General features: G+C 42.9%; 1 protein-coding gene across 3 annotated transcripts in view; it reads right to left on the reverse strand.

Annotated features, from left to right (window-relative positions):
• Positions 1 to 3,968: 3,968 nt before the first annotated feature.
• Positions 3,969 to 23,610, reverse strand: part of MAP3K7 (mitogen-activated protein kinase kinase kinase 7) — a 207,799-nt gene continuing 188,157 nt past the window's right edge. For all 3 annotated transcript variants that reach the window (XM_033937843.1, XM_033937842.1, XM_033937841.1), the window contains one exon: positions 3,969 to 7,109. In XM_033937843.1, coding sequence (XP_033793734.1) covers positions 6,929 to 7,109 — 181 coding nt within the window. In that variant the 3' untranslated portion in view covers positions 3,969 to 6,928. The remainder of the gene's footprint in view (positions 7,110 to 23,610) is intronic.

Raw genomic sequence — 23,610 nt, forward strand, 5'->3', positions numbered from 1 at the left:
ACCGGAGTGTATGCAGTTAGGGCTGGTCTCAGGGCACTGGTCTTTGATCTGGGGGCAGCCACGGGAGTGGACTGCTGGGCGCGATGGACCACTGGTCTGACCCAGCAGCAGCAATTCTTATGTTTTTATGTTCTTATACAAGAAAAAGCCTGGAGTTCCGACATATGTTGTGCTGAAGTAATGGCAACCAGAAAAATGGTCTTGAGCGACAAGTCCAAGAGGGAAGCCTCTTGAAGGAGCTCAAAAGGAGCCTTGGTAAGGCTAAACAGCACCAGGAAGGAAACGGTTGCTTAACCGGCGGTCTGACATGAGGAGCTCCCTTCAGAAATCTACCGAGGACTGACGATCCCAGGATCTAAAACAAGAGAGCCCGGCCACATGAACCCTAAGAGAAAGTCACAGTGAGGCCTTTATCCAGGTCAGTCTGAAGAAAGGTGAGAATTAGTGAGGTCGGAGCTGAATAAGGGTCCATCTGGTCCTGAGTTCACCAATGTTGGAAGGCCTACCACGCTTTAATGATGACTTCTTAGATTTGAGAAGAGTATCAATAACCACAGCAGAATATCCTTTGTGTTCTAAGGCTGTGCGCTCAAGATCCATGCCATAAGAGCAAAGTGACCCGGATTCTCCATGCAGACAGGATCCTATGTGAGCAGGTCTGGATAAGCACTCAGTCGAAGGCTGCAACCGCTGCACAGACCTATGTACCACAGTCTGCAGGACAATCTGGAGCTACTAGAATGACACTGCCCTGATGGACCGCGATCCACCAAATGAACTGGACTATCATTGGCCAAGCAGGAAAAACATGCAGGAGAATCTCCTGAGGCTATGGCTGCACCAGAGCGTCGAGCCCCTCACTTTCAGGCTCGGATCTTCGACTGAAGAAACAATCCGCTTTCTTTTTTCTTGCCGTGGACGTGAGGTTGAAGCGCAGCCAACCACAGCACTGCACTATGGCTCGCAACACTGCTATGGACAATGTCCACTCACCCGGATCCAGAATCTGTCTGCTGAGGAAATCTGTCTGAACATTGTTGACTCCCATTACATGCGCTGCAGTCAGCACTTAAGGTGACGTTCTGCCTAAAGAAAAAGAAGGTGTGTGTCCTAAGCCAAGGAGTGCTTTTGGTCCCTCCCTGGTGATTGACTACCGCCATCCCTGGTGGTAGAGTACTGCCGTTGCATTGTCGAAGAGGACCCTGACCGCTTGGCCCTCCAAAGACTTCTGCAATCGCATCAGAGCTAGCTGGAACAGTCTCCATGCAAAAGCATGGGACCTTGAGAACCGCATTCAAGTGCTGAAGATTCAGAAGAGGCCTCCAATCTTCAGAGCCTTACTCTGGCACAATAAAGTATACAGAGTATCTTCCTGAGCCCGAGTGTTTGGGCAGCACTGGCTCTACAACTTGAATATCTAGCAAGTGCTGAATGGGCGACCTGTAGGAAAGTCCACAAACCAATCCATCAGAGGCCGGGCAAATTCCAGTTTGTTGCCCAACCAAATAATGCCCAAGACCCTCTGGTTGTATGTAATGCGAATCAAGACGGGAAGAAATGCTGAGAGCCTGCCTCCTTATCTATAAAGGGGCATCCTTTGGCCTGGCGTCATTATGCCTTTTTGGCAGAGGGTGCAAAATGGGAGGAGGAAGGCTGGGAACGTCTGTAGCAAGCATACTGTCTTCAGGAGCCCTGTGAAAATCTTTGCGATGTGGCTCTTGCATACGGTTGGGATCGCTGAGAGCCACGAAAATGAAAGCAATCAGAATCTCTGAAGGTCCTGGGTCTGCTATCAGGCAGAGTCTCAGGGTGACGGTCCATCATATAATCCATGAGGTTGTCCAGGCCTTTGCCAAACAATAACTGCCCCTTAAAGAGCTGTCTAGCCAAAGTAGCCTTGAAATGGAATCACCAGCCCATTGTCTGATCCAGAGCATCCTGCAAGAAGAAATGGAGTACACTAACACCTTTGCCAAAACTCGCATAAGGTCATACAATGTGTCAGTAATATAATCTGTCCCAGCCAAAAGAAGTTGAGGAGGAGGATCCACTGCTTCACTCTCCAGTGTACACAGTCGAGAGAGACAGGCGTGTGTGACAAAGGACGTCACCAAAGTAGCTGCGTCAAAGAGTTTCCAGAGGACTACATCCACACAGCAGTCCTGCATATCCTTCAGTACCACACCACCATCATTGGGGAGAGATGTGTGTTTAGTCACTTGTGCAACCAAAGAATCCACCCTAGGTTGACCCAAAAGCTGCTGACACTCCAGTGCCAGAGGATACAAGCGTAATATGGCTCTGGCAATTTGAAGAGCAAATTCCATAGAGTCATACTGCTCCGAGACCAGAATGTTCATATCAGGGTGCCAGGGAAAGGTAGCAGACTGTGAGCGCACACCACAAAGCCAGGAGGAAGAAGTGGACGGAGCTGGCTGAATGACCAAATTGAACTCCTGCAAAGATTCAGAAATAAAGTCTAGCAAAGCTGCAGACTTAAATAAATGTAGGATCGTGGGATCATCCCCAGGTTCCAAACCCCCAGAGGGATCCACAGATCCAGCACACAGTCCCTGACCTCCCATCCCAGGAAGCAATGCACTTGCAAATAAGAGGTCAGCAAGTGAGTCATCCACACAGGATCCCCCAGATCAGGGTCAGGCAGTGCAAGAACAGCAGCAGGTTGAGTCAAGGATGTGTCGAAAGGAGCAACGCCACTGAGAAATGCTGCAGAGGTGGATTGGGACTATGCACGGGAAGAACGCCTGTTCTGAAACTTAATCCACAAAAATTTCATAAAGTCAGAGAAAGTGTCTGGCTCCTGGGGCATAGAGACACCCTTAGATGAATTAACTTTGCGTTTCTTAGGCTGCACAGGGTCCGCAGCCAGGCATACAGAACTAACAGCCATGCTGAACCTCCCCTGGCTGTGCCACGTAGCATGACGACGCTCTGAAAGCGCAAATTTGCACAATCCTGGCAAGAATCCATATGAGGAGAGCCCAAGGACTCTGTCCTAACAAGTTTCTAGGCAAAATTTGCAGTTTTGGAGAAGCAGGGAGCTTTAGAAAAACAGATTGGTAAAAATCCAAGATGGCCACCATCAAGGAATTCGCACCAAAATCATGATACATTTTATACTTCTCAAACACAGAAAAAGGCAATTTTAGGATTTTTCAGATGGGGAACACAGGGGAACATGCAGAAACACTGAAAACCTCACTTTTCCAACCTCCCTCGATTCACCTGACAGGCTGTAATAGCCTGTATTCACTGTAACCTGTCTGAAGATCTGTGCTGCAGCCTGCTTCAGCTCTCTAACAGTAGCTGGATGAGTGAATCACTGCTTCATGCCGAGAATGCCTCTGCAAAACTGATCTTCAAGCTGCCAGTCTGACCCTAAGTCTGACTGCACCTCCACCCCTATGCACCAACGGATGCACACCAAGACAGGTGGAGGCGAGAAGACATAGCCAGCACCCTGCAAGGCACCGCCGAGTCTCCTAAGGGTGCCTAACAGCCCGAGTTCGATCTCTGCTTAACAGTGAGACCACTTCAGGGACAGCTCTGAGCTCCAAGGAAAACTATGCAGGCTGGCTCACAAGTACCCAGTGGGATCAGCCTGTCAGCTACAGACCGAAGTCGGTGTATTCTCAAGCAGGCAGAGCTTTGAAATCGCTCCAAGCGTCAAAATTCCCAAAAAGGGACAAATTACACCAAATAAAAATAACAAAATGGGGAGAGAAGAACAAACACTCCTGCAGGCATGCGTGCAGAAGGAAAGAACTGCAGGTGGAGCTAAGGATCCCGGTAAAGAACAACAGAAGCAAAAGGAAAAATCTGGAGTGGATTCCTTCTGCAGATGGACATGGCTATGGGGATACTACCTATCTGTCTAGAATGTCTCACCTAAGTACTGGAAAAAGTTTTGTTACGCTAAGCAGAGGAAATAACATACTGGTTACTACTGAAATATTTCATTTGTTTATTTAGGTCTAATGAAATATATCTCAACAGCAGAAAGTCAAGACTGCTCATTCCAACGCATGAAACAATTCATCATTTTATATACAAGGTCAGAATTATGTCAACATTTCATCCCCACCCCTCAAAAGAGGAAAAGTCCTATAAAAAGCAATTTTCTGGTAGCATGAAGAAGCAGAATTCCTTTACACGATCTGATATAATATGTACTTTATGACAAAAGAAAACTCGTGGACCATTTGGAGAAAGGGACAGCTAGTTAAAAAAAAAAAAAAAAGTAATAAAGCCCTAGAAGTTTAATTTAGGGTCAGTGGTTAGAAAAGGGAGAAAAATCTTAAAATATTTCTACGAGCACACTAAAATGCTTCAACAGAAAAAAAATAACATATGTAAACAACTTTAAAACAAAACTTTTGCACATGCTTACACCACTATATATTAAAAGGGTCATTTTGTTTGACCTTGACCAAACAAAATACCTTACCCTTCTTCCTCCTCTCCTCCCATGACATTCTGACCTAATAGTTTTGCAAAGGATACAAAATCAATTCAATAGATTTTTACAGGACAAAAAGGCAGAGAAATATATACATGTGGAGGGGGAGATGCAAGAGGGCCAATGAATGATCCAAGAGGTCTCCTGTCTTCATAAATAACCAGAACCACAACACATGCTACAAATAAGTACTGAAGAAAGCCGAATCACTGGCATGTGCTCTAGTGCGACCCTGATGAGCGCAGTGGCAGGTAGGGCTCTGCCTTCACTTCAACTAGCCAAACTTCATTGAAAAGAGAGTACACATTAACACACAAATTCAAGGCTTCATAAATTCACAAAAGACTTCAGAAGGGTTTAAGGAAGACCATGTGGCTGAGAATTACCCAGTATATTCCCAATAAGGCAACAGTCGAATGTGGCGAGAACGAATATCTCCTTTCTGGTGTGTGTTGGTTTTTTTTAAATTTTAACCTGTATTGGCAAAAACAAAAAGAAACGAAGACTGAACATTTTATTTGGCAGCAGAGAATGCCTCTCTCTGACTTTCAGAAAAAGCAACGGTCCCCTTCTCTGGGGGACAAATGTTTTCCACTATAACTGTGGCGGGGTGTGTGCGTGCGTGCGTGCGTATAGACAAAGGAAACCCAAATGTGCAATCATGTTTCAAGTTGCATGATATAGTAGGACCTGGTAAATATTGCAGGACTTTACCTCTTACCTGCAAGGTGACATCATTCCTGATTGCTTTTACCCTATTACTTCATGGTTCTGGGCATGACAAGATTCCAGTTTGGTTCGACAGACCTAGGCTAAGCAGCTATGCACGACATACCATGTGTTATTTCTAATACTAAAGTCATTTTCTCTGCCAATTTAATTTTGCTATAAATACAGATGGCCTTATGTTGATCCCAATATCAGTTTCAGCAAACTAATTCAATTATGTGTCCGTTTTCGGGAACGTTAACCCCCCCCACCTCATCTAAAGAAAAGGGAAGGATTTGAACTCCCAATGGCTTGCCAGTTATAGACTGCAATCGTAAAGAAAACAGAATGACAGTGTGTGGCAGAAACCGAGTATTTCTGGACCATCTACCCCAAGCTATGACAGAACTCATCCAGAAGTCCAAAGATCAAGGGGGTAAAATAAAGCAGTCACCCATCTGTCACTAAATCAGTAACATTTGCCATCGCCAAATCTGCTAATAGGATCTTAGGCTAATTATTTAGCTGAAATTGAGCCAGACTCAAAATGATCACAAATAGAGAGTCCTTGATCATGTTTCTGGTATCCTGATGACATAGTAACTCAGGTTTTCATTTGCTATTTTCTCTTCACCAAAGATTTACAAGTATTAAAAAGGCGGTTTGACCTCCCACCTCCTCTAAAAGACAAGCTGCACCTGTACCCAGGCGACACATTTTTGGAACACACTCTAGTTAAAAACAGTCCAGCAAACTTTTAGTGACCCTGTCCTTTAGCAAATGGAACTATTTCTGCATGCTAATTTTATTTATTTTAAATACATACTTAATAAAACCAACTCCTGACAAATGTGGTGGGAGAAGTGATATGGAGGGCCTTACGGTTTACATGCCCGCTTCGGCTTCCTTTTAAAGATGCCCGACAAGCAAATGTTATTGAAGCTCGGACTTTCCTGTGCGAACACAGGTGCTGAAGTCTTAAAGGAGATCCGTTTTGCTCAATGCATATGCATCCTACTTTTGTCCAATTGTGTATAATTACCATCTGCAAATGCGGCTTTTGTTTTCTCAAGAGTAAATGTCTGAATACGGCACTGGCATGAGGTTACTAAGAAGAAACAAAGAAATATCTTTAACGTGGACATCCATTTTACCACAGCACATGGATGACTGAACCCAGGATTCAAGTTATAAATAAACCCTTTTCTCCTGGTCAGCTCACATACTGTCTGCTCAGCTGACATTCCACCGAAGGTCTCTTGCGCTCATGAAAGTGATTGTTACTTGTCAGAAACGGGATCCACGGAACAAAACAGTTTTCAAAGCATATTATAATGATTTGCTTGCTCTTACCAGCTTAACACCAGTAGCTACTCACATCAACCCAAAAACCTATAAGTCAATCATACAATTCAGCAGGTGCCCAGCCCTCTTTGGCTTCTGCCCTGCATTTTGCTGGGCAAGGTTTCGCACATTTATAGTGGCAAGAAGCAGCCAGGTGCTTTAGGGCAGGCTCTGCTGACCTGTGAAAGTTACAGCCGTGACCACCTTCTATCATATCAACTCAACTGAACTGGACGAGCATCGCTCAGGAAGGAAACAAGACGCAAACGAGTGCTGACTTGGCTGAATTTAAGCACCCAGAGTATTGCAAGAAGCGAATATCCACAGGACACTCTTACAGGGCCGTGAGGAAAATCTTCTTGGTTACGTTTATATGATCCTGGGGGGGGGGGGGCATCATGAAGTTCCCTGCCGTTTTTGTTGCTGACTTCTGATCACCTCCAACTGTTTTTTGCACTTCTGGTAGTACGTTGAAAGACTTTTGTTTTCGTCTAAAAGCTTTTTATGTTCTTGGACAAGACGGGATGTGTTTTGTTGGTCTTTTTCATCCTGGTTCAGTTCTGCTATCAATTCTTGCCTACAAGAACAATTTGGACAAAAGACTGGGCATGAAAAGTGTGCACAACTCTAGAGAAATAAGAACATAAGAATAGCCATACTGTTTCCACAATGGCCAATCCAGGTCAAAAGTACTTGACAGAAACCCAAATTTCATGCTACTGAGCCTAGGGCAGGGGTAGGCAATTCCAGTCCTCGAGAGCTGGAGCCAGGTCAGGTTTTCAGTATATCCACAATAAATATGCATGAGATAGATTTGCATCTCAAGGAGGCAGTGCATGCAAATCCATCTCATACATATTCATTGTGGATATCCTGAAAACCTGACCTGGCTCCGGCTCTCGAGGACCGGAATTGCCTACCCCTGGCCTAGGGCAAGCAAGGTCCACTAGAACAGTGGTTCACAACCCTGTCCTGGAGGAACAGCAGCCAGTCGGGTTTTCAGGATAGCCCTAATTAATATGCACGAGAGAGATTCGCATATAATGAAGGTGATAGGCATGCAAATCCGCCCCCATGCATATTCATTAGGGCTACCCTGAAAACTTGATTGGCTGGTGGTCCTCCAGGACAGGGTTGGGAACCGCAGCACTAGAACATACAAATCCAACCTACGCACTTCAGCTCCTATTTTGAGTTAGAAAATTGAGGGCCCGCTCATAGCAATTTATGAAGGTAGGACAGCAGCGTGCCAGATTTTAAGAAAAGATGGGATTTGGCATGTGGGATCTCTTCATGGAGGTAGTTAGGGGGTGGGCCATTAGTGTGGGCAGACTAGATGGGCCATGGCCCTTTTCTGCCGTCATGTTCTATGTTCTATGACAGGCTCCTGCCCAGTTAAATTGCACTCAGTGTCCTTGCCGCTGACATTCAGAGGCACTTAACCACTCAGTGCTGCTGAATATCGGCTCTGACCACTGATTCACTGGTTATTGCTAGGGTGCTCTATGGGCACTGCCAGCACTTTTAAACTGTTTTATCAGTGATCCTCAATCCACTAACTCAGCGGTCTCAAACTCAAACCCTTTGCAGGGACACATTTTGGATTTGTAGGTATGGGGAGGGCTGCAGAAAAAATAGTCAATATCTTATTAAAGAAATGACAACTTTGGATGAGGTAAGTACCTACAAATCCAAAATGTGGATTATCTGAAATTATCAGAAGCAATTAAGGAAAAATGTATAAATCTTTCCTTAATTGCTTCTGATAATTTCAGCTATACACGGCTGAAAGCAGTGCAACATGCAGAAAGTGAAAAACTATCAAAGTATCAACTGCAAGAGACAAGATTTTGGACCAACTGTTGTGAGGCCCTCGGTATTATAAAGAATGATTCTTTATGGAAAATTTATGCCTTAAGTGTCCAGCGGTCGCGTCCGCAACCGCCTTCAGCCCTCACCTCCTCTAACACCAGACACACGCACAAGCTGCACTGCCTCCAATGGTTACCTTAAATTCTGGAACGTTTCCTGCCTCACTGCTGTAACCTTACGCAAGCGCTTTCCTGCGCCTGTACGCAATTGTCCTCTCCACCTCACAATCGTGAGGCGGGCAATGTTCCAGAACGTGACCGCCGGACACTTAAGGCACAAACGCGACCGCCGGACACTTAAGGCACAAGTTTTCCATAAAGAATCATTCTTTATAATACCAAGGGCCTCAAAATAGTACCTGGCGGGCTACTAACTGGTTAAGTAACTGCATAAAGCTAGGACAGAAAAAGAGCTTCTTTAATTGCTTCTATATAGTTGTCACTTCCCTTTAATTTTTGTCTGATTTCCTTACACATCCAGGGTGGGAGGGAGGGGGGGATTGCACTACTATTTTAATTAAAACTAGGTTATTTGGAAGTTTATATGCATTTGTATTTTGGATTAATTAAGGGGGGGAATGACTGCTTTTGAATATTTGTAAGTTCAAAGTGTTCTTCTTGATTTGTTATACGTTCAGATTCATATGTATTGCATTGTTACTACTTGAAATCAATAAAGTTTATATATAAAAAAAGAGCTTTCAAACTTCATGTGTGGAGCTGATCAGGCACTGGTCCAAATACTGGCCAGTTCCTGGTTAATTTCTGATTTTCTGCTCTGATCTGGCTATTCTTTTTTTTTTTTTTTTTTTATTCTTTATTCATTTTATGATTCACAACAAGTGTACAGCATATATTAAACAATATATAAAACAATATCATTTGCAAATCTACCATATTATACAACAAAAAGAAATATCTCCCACCCCCTCCCACATCCATATACAACAAAAAAAATATACCACATGAATATATTATCTTATCATTCATATATATTATTAATAGAAATCCAACCCCCCCGATCCATATGTAAAAATTAAAATTGGAAAAAGTGTAAATTATTCATTATAATAATTTAAAAATGGCCCCCACACATCCTTAAATTTCTTATAGTAACCTTTTTGAACGGCCAACGCTCTTTCCATTATAAACACATGACATACTGAATTCCACCAGAAACAATAATTCAGCCTTGCACAATCTTTCCAGTTATCCTGATCTGGCTATTCAATGCCTGTGCTCGATACTAGTTGGCATTGAAAACCTAGGCTTATCAGTCCATGACTGTCAATGGCTATCAGCCCCAGAATATTTAATTATACTGTTCAGTTGGCCATTACCTCTACATTTCTGTTGCTGGATAATGTGTTAAAAATGCACAAAAAAAATAAAGCGGCTTTAATACAATTTAAAAGATATAAGTTCATGTGTTTTAGAACATAAGAATAGCCTTACTGGGTCAGACCAAAGGTCCATCAAGCCCAGTAGCCTGTTCTTATGGTGGCCAATCCAGGTCACTAGTACCTTTTTTCTTGCCGTTATCATGTGGGCCTATTTTCCTCACACATCAGCTTCCGCCTCTGCACACTTCCAAAATACTGTAAGACCTCTGGCTATAATATGTATTATCTGCCAATAATGCAGTAAACAGATGCTTTTTTTTTTTTTTTTTTACTGCAATGCACATTACCACTTGCATAGCCAGACAAGTTATTTTGGGTGGATCTGAGCTCAAAACAGGTGAACACACAACTCACACCTGACCCCGAGACCCCCAACAAATAATTAATACCTGAGCTGAGAAGGATCCCCCAAGTCCTGGCAGCTAGAACAAGTCACTCCCTATTTGTTGCAGCATTTCCATTATGCCAGCCTTTCCCCAGTGCATAAAGCAAAATCCGAGCATGTAAGCGTGTATGGGGGAGACACCGCACCACCACTTGCAACAAAGTAGGGGAGTGACTTGTTCAGCCCACCAGAGGACCTCTTCAGCTGGCATGGCTTAGGGAATCCCTGCCAGCTATAACAGGGGTACCAGAATTTTGGGTGGACCTGAGCCCAAAGTGGGTGGTACCAGGTACACCTGGGACCACCTGTGGCTACACTACTGGCACAACTTATATTAACCACCTATTCACAATCTGTAAATCTCTATGTATGAAAATTAACTACACATGATTGTATGTGCTTAATGATGAACGCTCAGACCCACAACTATATCCCAGTGAAAAATCACGGAGAAGCTGTGTAAAGAGACCATCATTGCGATTTCACAGTCCAGAGTATGAAGAGCTGATTCTCCAGGATGAGAATGAGGCTTTGGAAAAAACACTGGAAGAGTAATGGATTGGTTGAGATGAAATTCCGATACCACCTTAGGGAGGAATTTAGGATAAGTACAGAGGACCACCTTGTCATGATAGAAGACAGTGAAAGGTGGATCAGCAACTAAAGCTTGCAGCTCACTGACTCTTCGAGCAGAAGTGAGGGCAATGAGAAACACCACTTTCCAAGTGAGATACTTCAGATGAGCTGTAGACATTGGTTCAAATGGAGGCTTCATCAATTGAGCAAGAACAACATTGAGGTCCCAAACCACAGGAGGCGGTTTGAGAGGAGGTTTGACATTGAAAAGTCCTTTCATGAATCTGGAAACCACCGGGTTTCCCTTCAATAGGCTGATGGAAAGCCGCAATTGCACTGAGATGGACTCGGATCGATGTAGATTTGAGACTAGAAGTGGATAAGTGCAAAAGGTAATCCAAAACAGAACATAAGGAGGAAACACCATGTAGAAAATCTAGTCCATTTTTGATGATATCATTGTCTAGTGGTAGGCTTCCTAGAAGCCTTTAAAATGTCTCTTACAGGTTGAGAAAACTGAAGAGGAGTCATGTTGAGAGGTACCAAGCTGTCAGGTGTAGAGACTGGAGGTTGGGATGAAGCAGAGATCCCTGACTGTGTATAAGCAGAGATGGGAAAAACTGGTAGAAGGTGTGGCTCCCTGCTGCTGAGTTGAAGTAGAAGGGAGTACCAAGGTTGTCTCAGCCACCGAGAAGCAATCAGAATCATGGTGGCATGATCGTTCTTCAACTTGACCAGAGTCTTGAGAATGAGAGGGAATGTATACAGGAAGAGATTCAACAATTCCATAAGAAAAGCATCTGCCTCGAGGCGATGAGAAGAATATATCCTGGAGCAGAACTGAGGCAGTTTGTGGTTGTGGGGAGCTGCAAAGAGATCTATCTGAGGCGTTCCCCACTATGAAAAAATGTGATGAAGAGGTGAGGAATGGAGTGTCCATTCGTGAGGTTGCAGAAAAGGACTCAAGTTGTCCGTCAAGCAATTTTTCGCCCCTTGAATATAGACAGCTTTGAGGAAGGTGTTGTGGCGGATTGCCCAGTCCCAAACCTTCAGAGCTTCTTGACAAAGGGAGGAAGATCCCGTCCCTCCCTGTTTGTTGACATAATACATGGCGACTTGGTTGTCCGTCCGAATGATGACTACCTGGTCTTGAAGATGTTGAAAAGCGTTGAGAGCCTTGAAAATCGCTCTGAGTTCCAACAGATGGATGTGACATTGATGATCCGTACTGGTCCAGTGGCCTTGTGTATGGAGATCATCGAGATGAGCGCCCCAAGCATAGGTCGAAGAATCTGTCGTGAGGACCTTCTGATGGGGGGGGGGGGGCATTTGAAAAAGCAAGCCTCTGGAGAGATTGGAAGAGAGCATCCACCAACGGAGAGACTACTTCAATGAAGGAGTGACTGTTATGTGTCGCGAAAGTAGGTCGCAAACCTGCATCCACTGAGATGCCAGGGTCCACTGAGGAATTCTGAGGTGAAGTCTGGCAAAAGGAGTCATGTGTACAGTGGAGGCCATGTGACTTAGGAGTACCATCCTGTGTCTTGCTGAGATGGAAGAGCGGGAAGACACTATATGACAGAGTTGAAGGAGAGCTTCCAGACATTGTTGCGGAAGGAATGCTCCGAGTTGAATAGTATCCAGAACAGCTCTGATGAATTGTAGATTCTGAAAGGGCTGAAGTTGGGATTTGTGAAAGTTGATTTTGAATCCCAAACTTTGTGGGAACCATGTAGTCCGTTGGGTCGCTACAATAACCTCCTGAGATGTTGAATCTTTGATGAGCCAGTTGTCTAGGTAGGGAAATACCTGAAGACCATGGTTCCGTAGAGCTGCTTCTATCACTACCAGGCACTTGGTGAACACTCTGGGAGAGGAAGCCAGGCCAAAGGGCAGCACTCTGTATTGATAATGCAGATTCCCCACCCGAAATCTGAGATATTGACCTGGTTCACATACGAGGTGTGATTAAAAAAAAATACAGTGAATGTTTGAATAATAAAAAAAAATTATTACAGTAGGAGACACATTATTACAGTAGGAGACACATCCTCCCTCAAAATCCTCCCCCTCATTTCGAACACACTTTTCCCATCATTCTTGCCACTTTCTGAAGCAGTTCTGCCATTAATTACCCTCAAAACTCTCCCCCTCATTTCAAACACACTTTTCCCATCATTCTTGCCACTTTCTGAAGCAGTTCTGCCATTAATTCCCCTCAAAACTCTCCCCCTCATTTCAAACACACTTTTCCCATCATTCTTGCCACTTTCTGAAGCAGTTCTGCCATTAATTACCCTCAAAACTCTCCCCCTCATTTCAAACACACTTTTCCCATCATTCTTGCCACTTTCTGAAGCAGTTCTGCCATTAATTCCCCTCAAAACTCTCCCCCTCATTTCAAACACACTTTTCCCATCATTCTTGCCACTTTCTGAAGCAGTTCTGCCATTAATTCCCCTCAAAACACTCCCCCTCATTTCGAATACACTTTTCCCATCATTCTTGCCACTTTCTGAAGCAGTTCTGCCATTAATTCCCCTCAAAATACTCCCCTTCATTTCGAACACACTTTTCCCATCATTCTTGCCACTTTCTGAAGCAGTTCTGAAAGTCCTCTTTTGCGAGTGTCTTCAGTTGCGCTGTTGTGGCTGCCTCGATGTGCTGAGTCGAATCAAAACTTTTACCTTTCATGGTCATTTTTACTTTGGGGAAGAGCCAGAAGTCGTACAGTGCCAGGTCCAGTGAATAAGTTGGATGAGGACACACCAAAATGTTTTTATTTGACAGAAATTGCTGTAATAGAAGGGATGCGTGGCACGGAGCATTATCATGATCGAGGCCTCATTATCATGATGGAGGCCTCATGTTCAAATCTGTTACTAAAATGCTTTGAATGGAACCATAATAGATGTTCAGATCCTCAGAAATTTCCCTGATTTGCCTGTTTGAACAAATCATTTCGCTTACTCTTTCAACGTTCTCTTGGGTTTTTGATGTTGAAGGACGTCCCAATCTCTCCTCGTCTTAAACCAATTCACAACCATTACAAAATTGCTCGAACCGCTTGTAAACCATCTTCATGGTCACTGCAGCATCATCATAAACTAATTTTAACATTTTGTGTTTCTTTAGCACTTTTTTTGCAGTTTGAAATAAAATTTCACGTTGTTCGTGATCCATGATTTATGGCACACTTTAAAACACACCTTCTCTCAATTGTCGCTCACAACCGACTGACTGCACCGAACAAGTTGATACTTGTCACACACTGTTACTAAGGTTTGACGCGACACTTCCCTTGTTGAAGATCCCAGCCTTTCCGTTGGATGGCTATAGGCAGCAGCATTTACTGTATTTTTTGATCACACATGCCTGTCACAGCACATATTTAATAATAATAAATAATAGTTTATTTTTATATAACGCCAAACCATCAGTTCTTGGCTGTTTACTCAATAGCAATTACAAGTAATTAAAATACAGATCCAAATAACAATGTCTTATAAAAGAAAAGTAGCACAATTCAATAAAAGATACTAACAAAATGCGACCCTAACTTATTCAAAGTAAAATATGTACAATACAAATTATTTATACTAAAATGGATAAGAAAACTGTAAACATTGTGCCATAAAAATAATAAGAAATCCGCTTATCATGATAATTTTGAAATCAATTAAATATTATATTGTTTACATAGATAACTTTTAAGATCTTTCCGGAATTGATGATAAGTGAAGGCTGGAAAGATAAGAGCATTACATTACATTATTAGTGATTTCTATTCCACCATTACCTTGCGGTTCAAGGCAGATTACATCCAAACTAAAACATGAATTACATTCAAAATTTGAAGGAATAGAATAAGCGATGACATAGAATTTTTAAGGTAATAAACGTTGGGTAAAGAGTTACCAAAGGGAAGTGGAGGTCTTTAGGAGATAAGAATAGGGTGAAATTATGGGTTTTCGATAACATTTGGTAGATAAAAGAGTATTAGAGAGATCTAAGGGTAAATAGAGTGTTGGATATTGGGTTGGGATTGGTCGTGCTGGATAGGTTTTATGTGTTTTTTGAAGAGTATGGTTTTAATATCTCTGTTGAAGGTTTTGTAGTTTGTAGTTGAAGATAACAGAGTGGTGATTTGTCTGTCCAGTTTAGCTGCTTTGGAGGCTATTAAGTTGTCATAAAGTTTTTTTCGTTTGACATCTTGGGGTAATTTTATAATAAGTCTTTTATAGACTTAATCTGGCAAATACACAAGAAAAATCTTTATAATTTTGAGCCAATTGATATTGTGCATCTAGATTTTCAGAAGGTATTTGACAAAGTATCTCATGAATGACTCCTGAGGAAAATAAAGTCGTGGGATAGGAGGCTGTATCCTATTGTGGATTACGAACTGGTTAAAAGAAAAACAGGGAGTAGGGCTCAATGTTCTCAATAGAGAAGAGTAAATAGTGGGGTTCCTTAGGCATCTGTGCCAGGACCGCTGCTTTTTTTACATATTTATGAATACCCTGAAAACAACAATAATGAATGAGGTGACCAAATTTGCTGATGATACTACTATCTTCCACTGTTTCCTAAAATTTCCCGAGAGGGTGCGGAAGGAGAAAATCCCTAAGTTCCACAAACTGACTTGAAAAACATAGCCGCAATCTCAGAAGAATCTATCTCTGAGTCGACGGAGAGGTCCACATTAGAGAATGACACGGTGATAAAATTCATCACCTGTTCCCGTGGATAACCGCGGGAAACCATCTCCATGTCATTCTTTAAGGAGAGAGGGAAGAATCAGAGTATGAATAGGCACAACCACTGACCCTCAAAAGCCTTGCATTGAAGAAAGCTTGTGTGGAAGGACTGAAGTTGAGATTAAATACTAAAGAATGACATGCAATGGTTTCCCACGGTTATCCGTGGGGACGGGGACGGTGACGAATTTTGTTACCGTGTCATTCTCTAGTCCACATTATTGATTTCCTTTATTTTTCAGCAGGATTTGGACTCATTTATGAAGCTGTATTTTAGGTCCTCAAAATCCCTGTTTTATGGTAAATGAATATGGGCATACTTAGATGTGTCAAAGACCACACAGGAAAGAAGGAAGCAATTTCTACCTTTGAGACAGGAAACAATAGTTTTGGGGGCCTCTTTCTTACTAGCAAATCCCTGCAAGTGCATTGTAAAGTACGCACAGGTTAAATATGTATTTTTTTCTTCCTGATCAGTTAAAATCCTTTCTGGAGTTGAAAAAGATGGCATGAAGTCTGAAGTAAACGTAGTGAAATATAGAAATAGCAAGTAAGGATGTGTTATAGCCTTTCTTTTCTTAAATATTTCTTTTTTGTCTGATTATGAAACGAGCCTCTTTTATATTCAGTCAAACTCCCTCTATGTAGTTGTCTAAAGAAGGATAACCAGATATGATACTTTTTGCTTTTGTATGTATAATTAATAATGTATGCTGTATTTCTGTGGCAAGAAGTTTATTTTCTTATAAATTTGTTGAAAAACTTAAAGAATTAAAAAAAAAAAATTGCTGATACAGTTATTCAACGCTGTGAAATCACAGGAGGATTATGACAAATTGCAAAAGGAGCAGGGAGACTGAACGTCCAAATGGCATATTAAATTTAATGTGAGCAAGTGCAAAGTGATGCATGTATGGAAGAGGAACCCAAACTAAAGCTACATGATGCAAGGTTCCACATTAGGAGACGCCACCCAGGAAAAGGATCTAGGGATCACCGATGTACTGAAATGCTCTCTTCAATGTGCAGCAGCGGCTAAGAAAGCAAATAAAATGTTAGAAACATTAAGAACAAAACAGTTGCCATACTGGGAAAGACTGAAGATCCATCAAGTGGCCAACCCAAGTCATAAGTACCAGGCAAGATCCCAAGGATAAAACAAATTTTATGCTGTTTATCCTAGGAATACTGTATATACTCAAATATAAACTGAGATTTTAGGGCCAAAAACAGGGGTCTCGGTTTATATTTCAGCCTTTCGATGGTAGTGTTTTTTTCCTCCCTTCCCTACCTGATGACCAACGCGACTGTTTTCCACGCCTCCGATGACTGACACTGCTATCTCCCCCACCCTCTGATGACTGACATTGCTATCCCTCCGATGACCGGCACTCCTATTCTCCACTACTTGCTCCCCCTGCCCCAGACCAACATCGCACAGTCCAATGCTCTGGAAGCCCACACTGGTGCTCTATGCTGGGCTGAAGGGCCTTGAGTGTCTGCGCGTGCTCAAGGCCTGCTGGTTCCTGTCCTCTCTGGGATTCTCGAAGGGAGTCAAGCAAGCCTTGAGCATGCGTAGACGCTCAAAGGCCCTTCAGCCCAGCCCACAGCATGGGCGTTGGCTTCCAGAGTATCAGGACTGTAAGTGCAATGTTGGGTCTGGGACGGAGGGGGGGGGGAGCGGGTAGTGGAGGACAGAAGTGCCTGAATTCCTGTTCTTCGATTCTCCAGCACGGCTGGTGGTCTCATCTGTACTTTTCTTTTGTCACAGTCCACCCCACCTCTGAATCAACTTCCTGTTTCTGCTTGGGTGGACCGTGCAAAGGAACGGTGCAGAGAGAATCACTCCTGCACCAGCGACCCTTTTGGAGTTTTCTTGGCGAGGGGAGCTTCAGGTTCAGATGGGGGAGAACATTTGGTAGAACCAGGGGAAAGGAGGGGGGGGGAGTAGGAAGGGAGGAAGAAGGGAGAGATGCTGAATGGGATTTGCTCTTTCTGCCCTTTCAATAGCAAATAAGGACCTCCCAACATTTATCCATACATTGATTCGCAAATCGCCTTGACTACAACAATTCTTTCTAGCTAGGACTCAAATGCTCTTATATAAAATGCCTTTCAGTCAAACCGAACACGTGTTTAAGCTCTTAACACAGGTTAAGTTTTTGCCAGATACTTGTGCCCTGAGGCTAGTCTGACCCCGTATGGCTATTCTTATGTTTGCTATATAGTTCCAGGAAATATGATCATGTATATCCTCTACTCAAGGAGCTACACCGCCTTCCCATTATATTCTGCCTTCACTTTAAAATACTGATCATAATTTTTTTCATGTCGTTTATGGGTCTACATCAGCTTTTATTGCAAATGTTTTGGTCCCCTATTGCAAGTAAATTTACTAACGCTATTCCTACTGTCTCATGTCAGGTTAAAGTTAATCTGCTGATCTGCCTTTTTTCAATTTGGCACCTACTCTCTGGAACTCTATATCCTCTTAGTTAAGGCTTGAATCCTCTTACGTATACTTTAAAATTGGCATCAAAGCCTGGCTCTTCTCACAAGCATTTGGAGAATAAACAAGCTCTGACAGACTTTTCTTAGTAAACATCCTTTGGCTGCCGGGGTGGTGTCAGCAGCTTGGATCACTACCTGTGTTTAAACTGTGATCAATTTCTACCCCTCCACTTTGCAGATATTGCTTATTGTAATATTCATTCATTCAACTTTCTATACCGTTCTCCCAAAGGAACTCAGAACGGTTTACATGAATTTATTCAGGTACTCAAGCAATTTTCCCTGTCTGTCCTGACGGGCTCACAATCTATCTAATGTACCTGGGGGATTAAGTGACTTACCCAGGGTCACAAGGAGCAGCGTGGGTTTGAGCCCACAACCTCAGGGTGCTGAGGCTGCAGCTTTAACCACTGCGCCACGCTCTCCTCCTTGACTGTTCATTTTTTAGGTTTACTTGGTGAATCACCTCGATATAGCAGATGTAAGCAGTATATCAAATTTAATCAAACAAACTATGTTCCCACATTTCGTAATACCAGAGTTGAAAAAGGATTTTAAACTTAAATGGTTTTCCCGATAGATAAATCAAACTGGTAACAAAATCTATTTCAGCCGCCAGGAGGCTATAAAATTCATATTCCATAAGAACATAAGAATTGCCACTGCTGGGTCAGACCATGGGGTCCAATGTGCCCACGCAGCGGCCCTCTGGTCAAGGCCAGTGCCCTGAGACTAGCCCTGGTACGTACGTTCTGGTTCAGCAGGAACTTGTCTAACTTTGTCTTGAATCCCTGGAGGGTGTTTTCCCCTATGACAGACTCCGGAAGAGCGTTCCAGTTTTCTACTACTCTTTGGGTGAAGAAGAACTTCCTTACATTTGTACGGAATCTATCCCCTTTCAATTTTACAGAGTTCCCTCTCGTTCTCCCCACCTTGGAGAGGGTGAACAATCTGTCTTTATCTGCTAAGTCTATCCCCTTCAGTATTTTGAATGTTTCGATCAAGTCCCCTCTCAATCTCCTCTGAGGGAGAAGAGGCCCCAGTTTCTTTAATCTTTCGCTGTACGGCAGCTCCTCCAGCCCCTTAACCATCTTAGTCACTCTTCTCTGGACCCTTTCGAGTAGTACCGTGTCCTTCTTCATGTACGGCGACCAGCGCTTGCCACCAGTTTTGCTGAACACCCTTAGAGTGTACTACATTGTTCTAGTTTCAGCATCGAGATCCTCCGCACTACAGGAAGAAAAGACAGCCACAGATGGGCCACTCATGTAAACGCCACAAACTTGTTGGACCTGTCACACCGAAGTGGGCTCTTTGAAACATTTACTCTTCTCTTGCTCTGCAATACACTCCTTTTGGGAATCTGTTTGGGATACAATGTTCCATATTGCATATTAACATCTCCTTAACTTATCAAATGTTATTGCTAAAATCCTCTGCCTTGGAGAATACGCTTTCCACTGACGATGCTTTTCGCATAGATCTCTTACTCTCCCTGGCCTTGAAGATTCTCCTCAGTTCATGGAAGGATCTTTCCAAGGTTTCCCACTCTCAGTGGTGGCAGCTAGAGTGTCTCACATACAGAACTGAAGCCTACCTAGCCAAATCTTCTAATAGATTCTCCCAATTCCAGAATAAATGGAACTCTTTAAAGTTGTATTTTACATTGCAATGTTTCTTAATTTTTGCTCCTTTAATTTCTGCCTTCATTTTGTATCTCATTTTGATTCTGTTTTGTTTTGATTTTGATGTGATTCATGATATTTGTTCTTCGCTATTGGCACATTTATCGTGACTTGTACTGTTGTTATTTGCATGATTTCCAAGTTGTTATTCTCCTGTTATCTTATAGTAACTGTATTCCTTTTTGTATACATGCTATGTATAACTCCCGTGTTCCTGTGAAGTATTTTGTGCGGCCCAGGTCGAGGGCGATGCAGTGTTTTCCTCTGCTGCCCCTGGGTGTTTACCGTCTTGCCGGCTCCCTCCTCTGTCTTGCTCCAGTGTTTGCGCGGCCCCAGAAACATTTTTTTCGGCCAATGTGGCCCAGGGAAGCCAAAAGGTTGGACACCCCTGCTCTATATCATTCATGTGGTAAATTCCTTCTCGAAGATTATGGTGGGCTGATTTTCTCTGCAAGAGTCCTGAAGGAGTTAAGCTAGAATTGTGGAGTCTGTCATATGTGTGAGAGCTCCAACATCCAGTTATAGCCAATCTGGGTGTGGAATAGAGGTCTACACGGGAATGGGGATCACGGGAATCCTCCCTAACCCATGGGACTTCCACAGGGACCCCCTCTGGCCCACGGGACTCTCTCGGGGACCCCCCTCTAGCCAACGGGACTCATACGGGGATGGAAGGCTTTGGAAGCAGGGTTCGTCCATATAATATAATGGACATGTCAGCCTTAGTAAAAGAGGGGGTTTATAAGTTAATTACCTGAACAGAAACCAAAAAAAGGGTTCCACCAAAGAGATTCACAGCAGCGCAAACACAAAAGAAACTGTGGAATTGATGATCCTGTCAGAAGTAATTGCTGCTTTTTATGGGGACGGGCGGGGATGGAGGTAATTCCTTGCGGGGATGGATGGGGACGGAGAGGATCCTGACAGAGATGGGTGGGGATGGAGAGGATCCTGGCGAGATTGGGTGGGGATGGAGAGGATTCTGGTGGGGACGGGCGGGGATGGATGGGATTTCCGTCCCCGTGCAACTCTCTAGTGTGGAAGAGCAACTTTCTTACTTTCAAGGTCTACGTGAGGGAGAATGGTACTGAAGATTCTGTGCCTGAAGCCAAAGGACTGGATTCTTATCTTGGCTCTATAATCCTTCCTCTTTGCCTTGAGTACCAGTTTGGTCTTGTCTGTTTTTCTTTCTGTTTCTCTCCCTGGCCTCCTGCCTATCTCTCTCTGGCCCCCCCCCCGAGCAAACCAAGATTGCTGCCTGCCCCCCAGCACACCCCTCCCCACAAAGCAGCCCCCTTTCCCTCTCCCCCTTACTTCCCTGTGCAGCAGTAGCAGCTGGATGCCTCTCAGCACCTCGGACACCGTCCTGCCGTTGCTCTCACCACCGCACGCGCTGCAAATAGAACACGGCACAGAAGCAGAAATCCCGGTGGCAGGGATCACGCCATTTCAACAGCGCATGCGCGGGTAAGGGTTTTATTATAGAGGATGCTTATTTGTTGGAAACTTAACAGGCTTTAAATCCTGAAGACAGATGAAGCTACTTTTCTCTCCTTTTACCTGTGATCTTTCCAGGACTGTTTTTAAGATAGTTGTTATAATTTTCTTTTTTTATGCAAAAAAATAAATTAATTAAAAATTCAGGCAATGCTATAATACTGCCCACTGGCAAAACACTCAACCCATTCTTCGTCACTGACTTCTTTGCTCAGGGCTCGCTACTTGCACCAAGCTGGTTCAATATCTTCATATTACCATTACTTATCCTCAATCCTTAATTGACAGTTAAGGGCCTATGCGCACTAGGCACTATTCTAATATATAAGGTAACTTCTAACTGCAAAGGGGTGGTTCACATGGGTAGGCCACAGGCATGTCTCCCAGTTAAACACAATTTAGAGAATACTAGAAACGATGTGCGTATTACTTGGTATCCCTCGGTAAGCCAACTTATGCCTGTCATTGACATAGTAAGAGGGTGTGCCAATGCAGACTTACTCTAGTCTTCTATAATGGAATCTTGGTACCAAGATGCCATTAAAGAACTGGTACTAAGCACATGGATTTTGGGGCACCTAAACCGAGGTGCCAATTTACAGAATTGCTCCAAACGTGTACTGCAGTACAGAACTGTTTTATATTTATAGCTGGTTACCCACAAGGAGCAACAAATTTAAGACATGAAGGCTCACCAATAGGCTAGTCAAACTACCAAAAACTTGAGTGGAAGATTAGGTTCTTACTTTGGTAATATTCTTTCTGTTATAAGACATAGGATTCTGTACTGAAGCTGTTAATAATAATAATAACAGTTTATATACCGCAGGACCATGAAGTTCTATGCGGTTTACAGTGATTAGAAAGATGCTACAAATAGAGTAGAACTTACATATTTGATGAATAGTGGCTAGCAGTTTAAGGGAACGGTTGTGATGGGGGGATTGAGGTGGAAGATTGTGATGGGAGAGATTGTGCAGATTCACTACCTAGGTATTTTAAGAACAGGTATGTCTTTAGGTGTTTCCTAAATTCACCATAGTTATTTGCGTTTATAATTCGTTTTTCCAAATCTTTGCCCCATGATGCCGCCTGGTAAGAGAGATGTTGATGGTGTCTTTTAAATTTACATCCTCTAACCGGTGGGGAGATGAACTTCGGGTGTGTACCTCTCTTGTGTCTATTAGTTGAGAAGTAGAAGAGGTCAATTATATATCTAGGGGCTAAACCGGATAGTACCTTAAAGCAAAAGCATCCCAGCTTGAACGTCGCACGTGCCTCCATCGGCAACCAGTGAAGGAGTCGGTAGGAAGGGGTTATGTGATCTGAGTTCTTCAACCCAAGGATCAACCTGACCGCCGCATTCTGCACCATTTGCAGTCTCTGCATGTTCTTCTGAGAGATTGCCAGATGGGCGATGTTACAATAATCGAGATGGCTTAGTATTAGGCTTAGTATTAGTACCAGGATTCTGAATGATGAAGCGTAAAAATATGCTCTAATAGACCTAAGCTTCCAGAGAGTTAAAAAACCCTTTCTGAATAGGGAGCTCACTTGGTCTTTCATGGTTAGGCCTTGGTCCAGTATTATCCCCGATGCTAAGGATTGTTTGCGATTTTTTGGAATTGGGGTAATTATAATGTGACCGTTATTAGTTGGAAATTTTCCAGTTTTAAAATTATTGGTCAGATAGTTCCACAGTATTAGTTTAAAGCTTAATGGGGCTGCTTTCAAAATGTGAGGGGGGTCAAGGATCTAGAATGCAGTGTGTTTTAGTGTACTTGTTATATAGTTTGATGTAATTAATCCATTCTAGATCTTGAAAGGAGTTCCAAATCATATCCGCTGGTATTTCATTTCTGTGTATGTTGGCTATTTGCTGTGCACATAAGTTGTTTGTCGAACAGTTGTTTCTTAGGTTTATAATTTTTGAATTAAAATGCTGACCTAGATCGTTTACTGAAGGTAGCTTGGTATTATGCATGGATTAAGTGTGGCGTATGGTGTCAAATAAATTTGTAACCAAGTTGAACAGTTCTTTTGTGTTGATTCCTTTAGAGCTGTTATTGGATGTATTAATTTTGGATGAATAGAATGCTTTTCGTTTTTCTTTTATCAATAGTTTGTAGCCTTTTATGTTGGATCTCCAATTGTTTCGATCTGATGTTTTTCCCATTTTTTTCCAGATCCTTTCTAGTCGTCTAACTAATTGTTTCATTTTTAATAGTTCAGAGTTGAACCATTTATTATATTTATTTGAGCAGTTTTTACTGTTTCGTTTAGGGGCAATTTTATCTAGAATGGATGTGCTTGTATTCATCCAATGATCCCAAAAATCATCCCCTTATCCTATTTCCTCTCGTAATTCATAATGTGCCCAGTATTCCTCT

The sequence above is a fragment of the Geotrypetes seraphini genome, chromosome 3 (assembly GCF_902459505.1).
Source record: "Geotrypetes seraphini chromosome 3, aGeoSer1.1, whole genome shotgun sequence".
NCBI classification, from domain to species: Eukaryota; Metazoa; Chordata; class Amphibia; order Gymnophiona; family Dermophiidae; genus Geotrypetes; species Geotrypetes seraphini.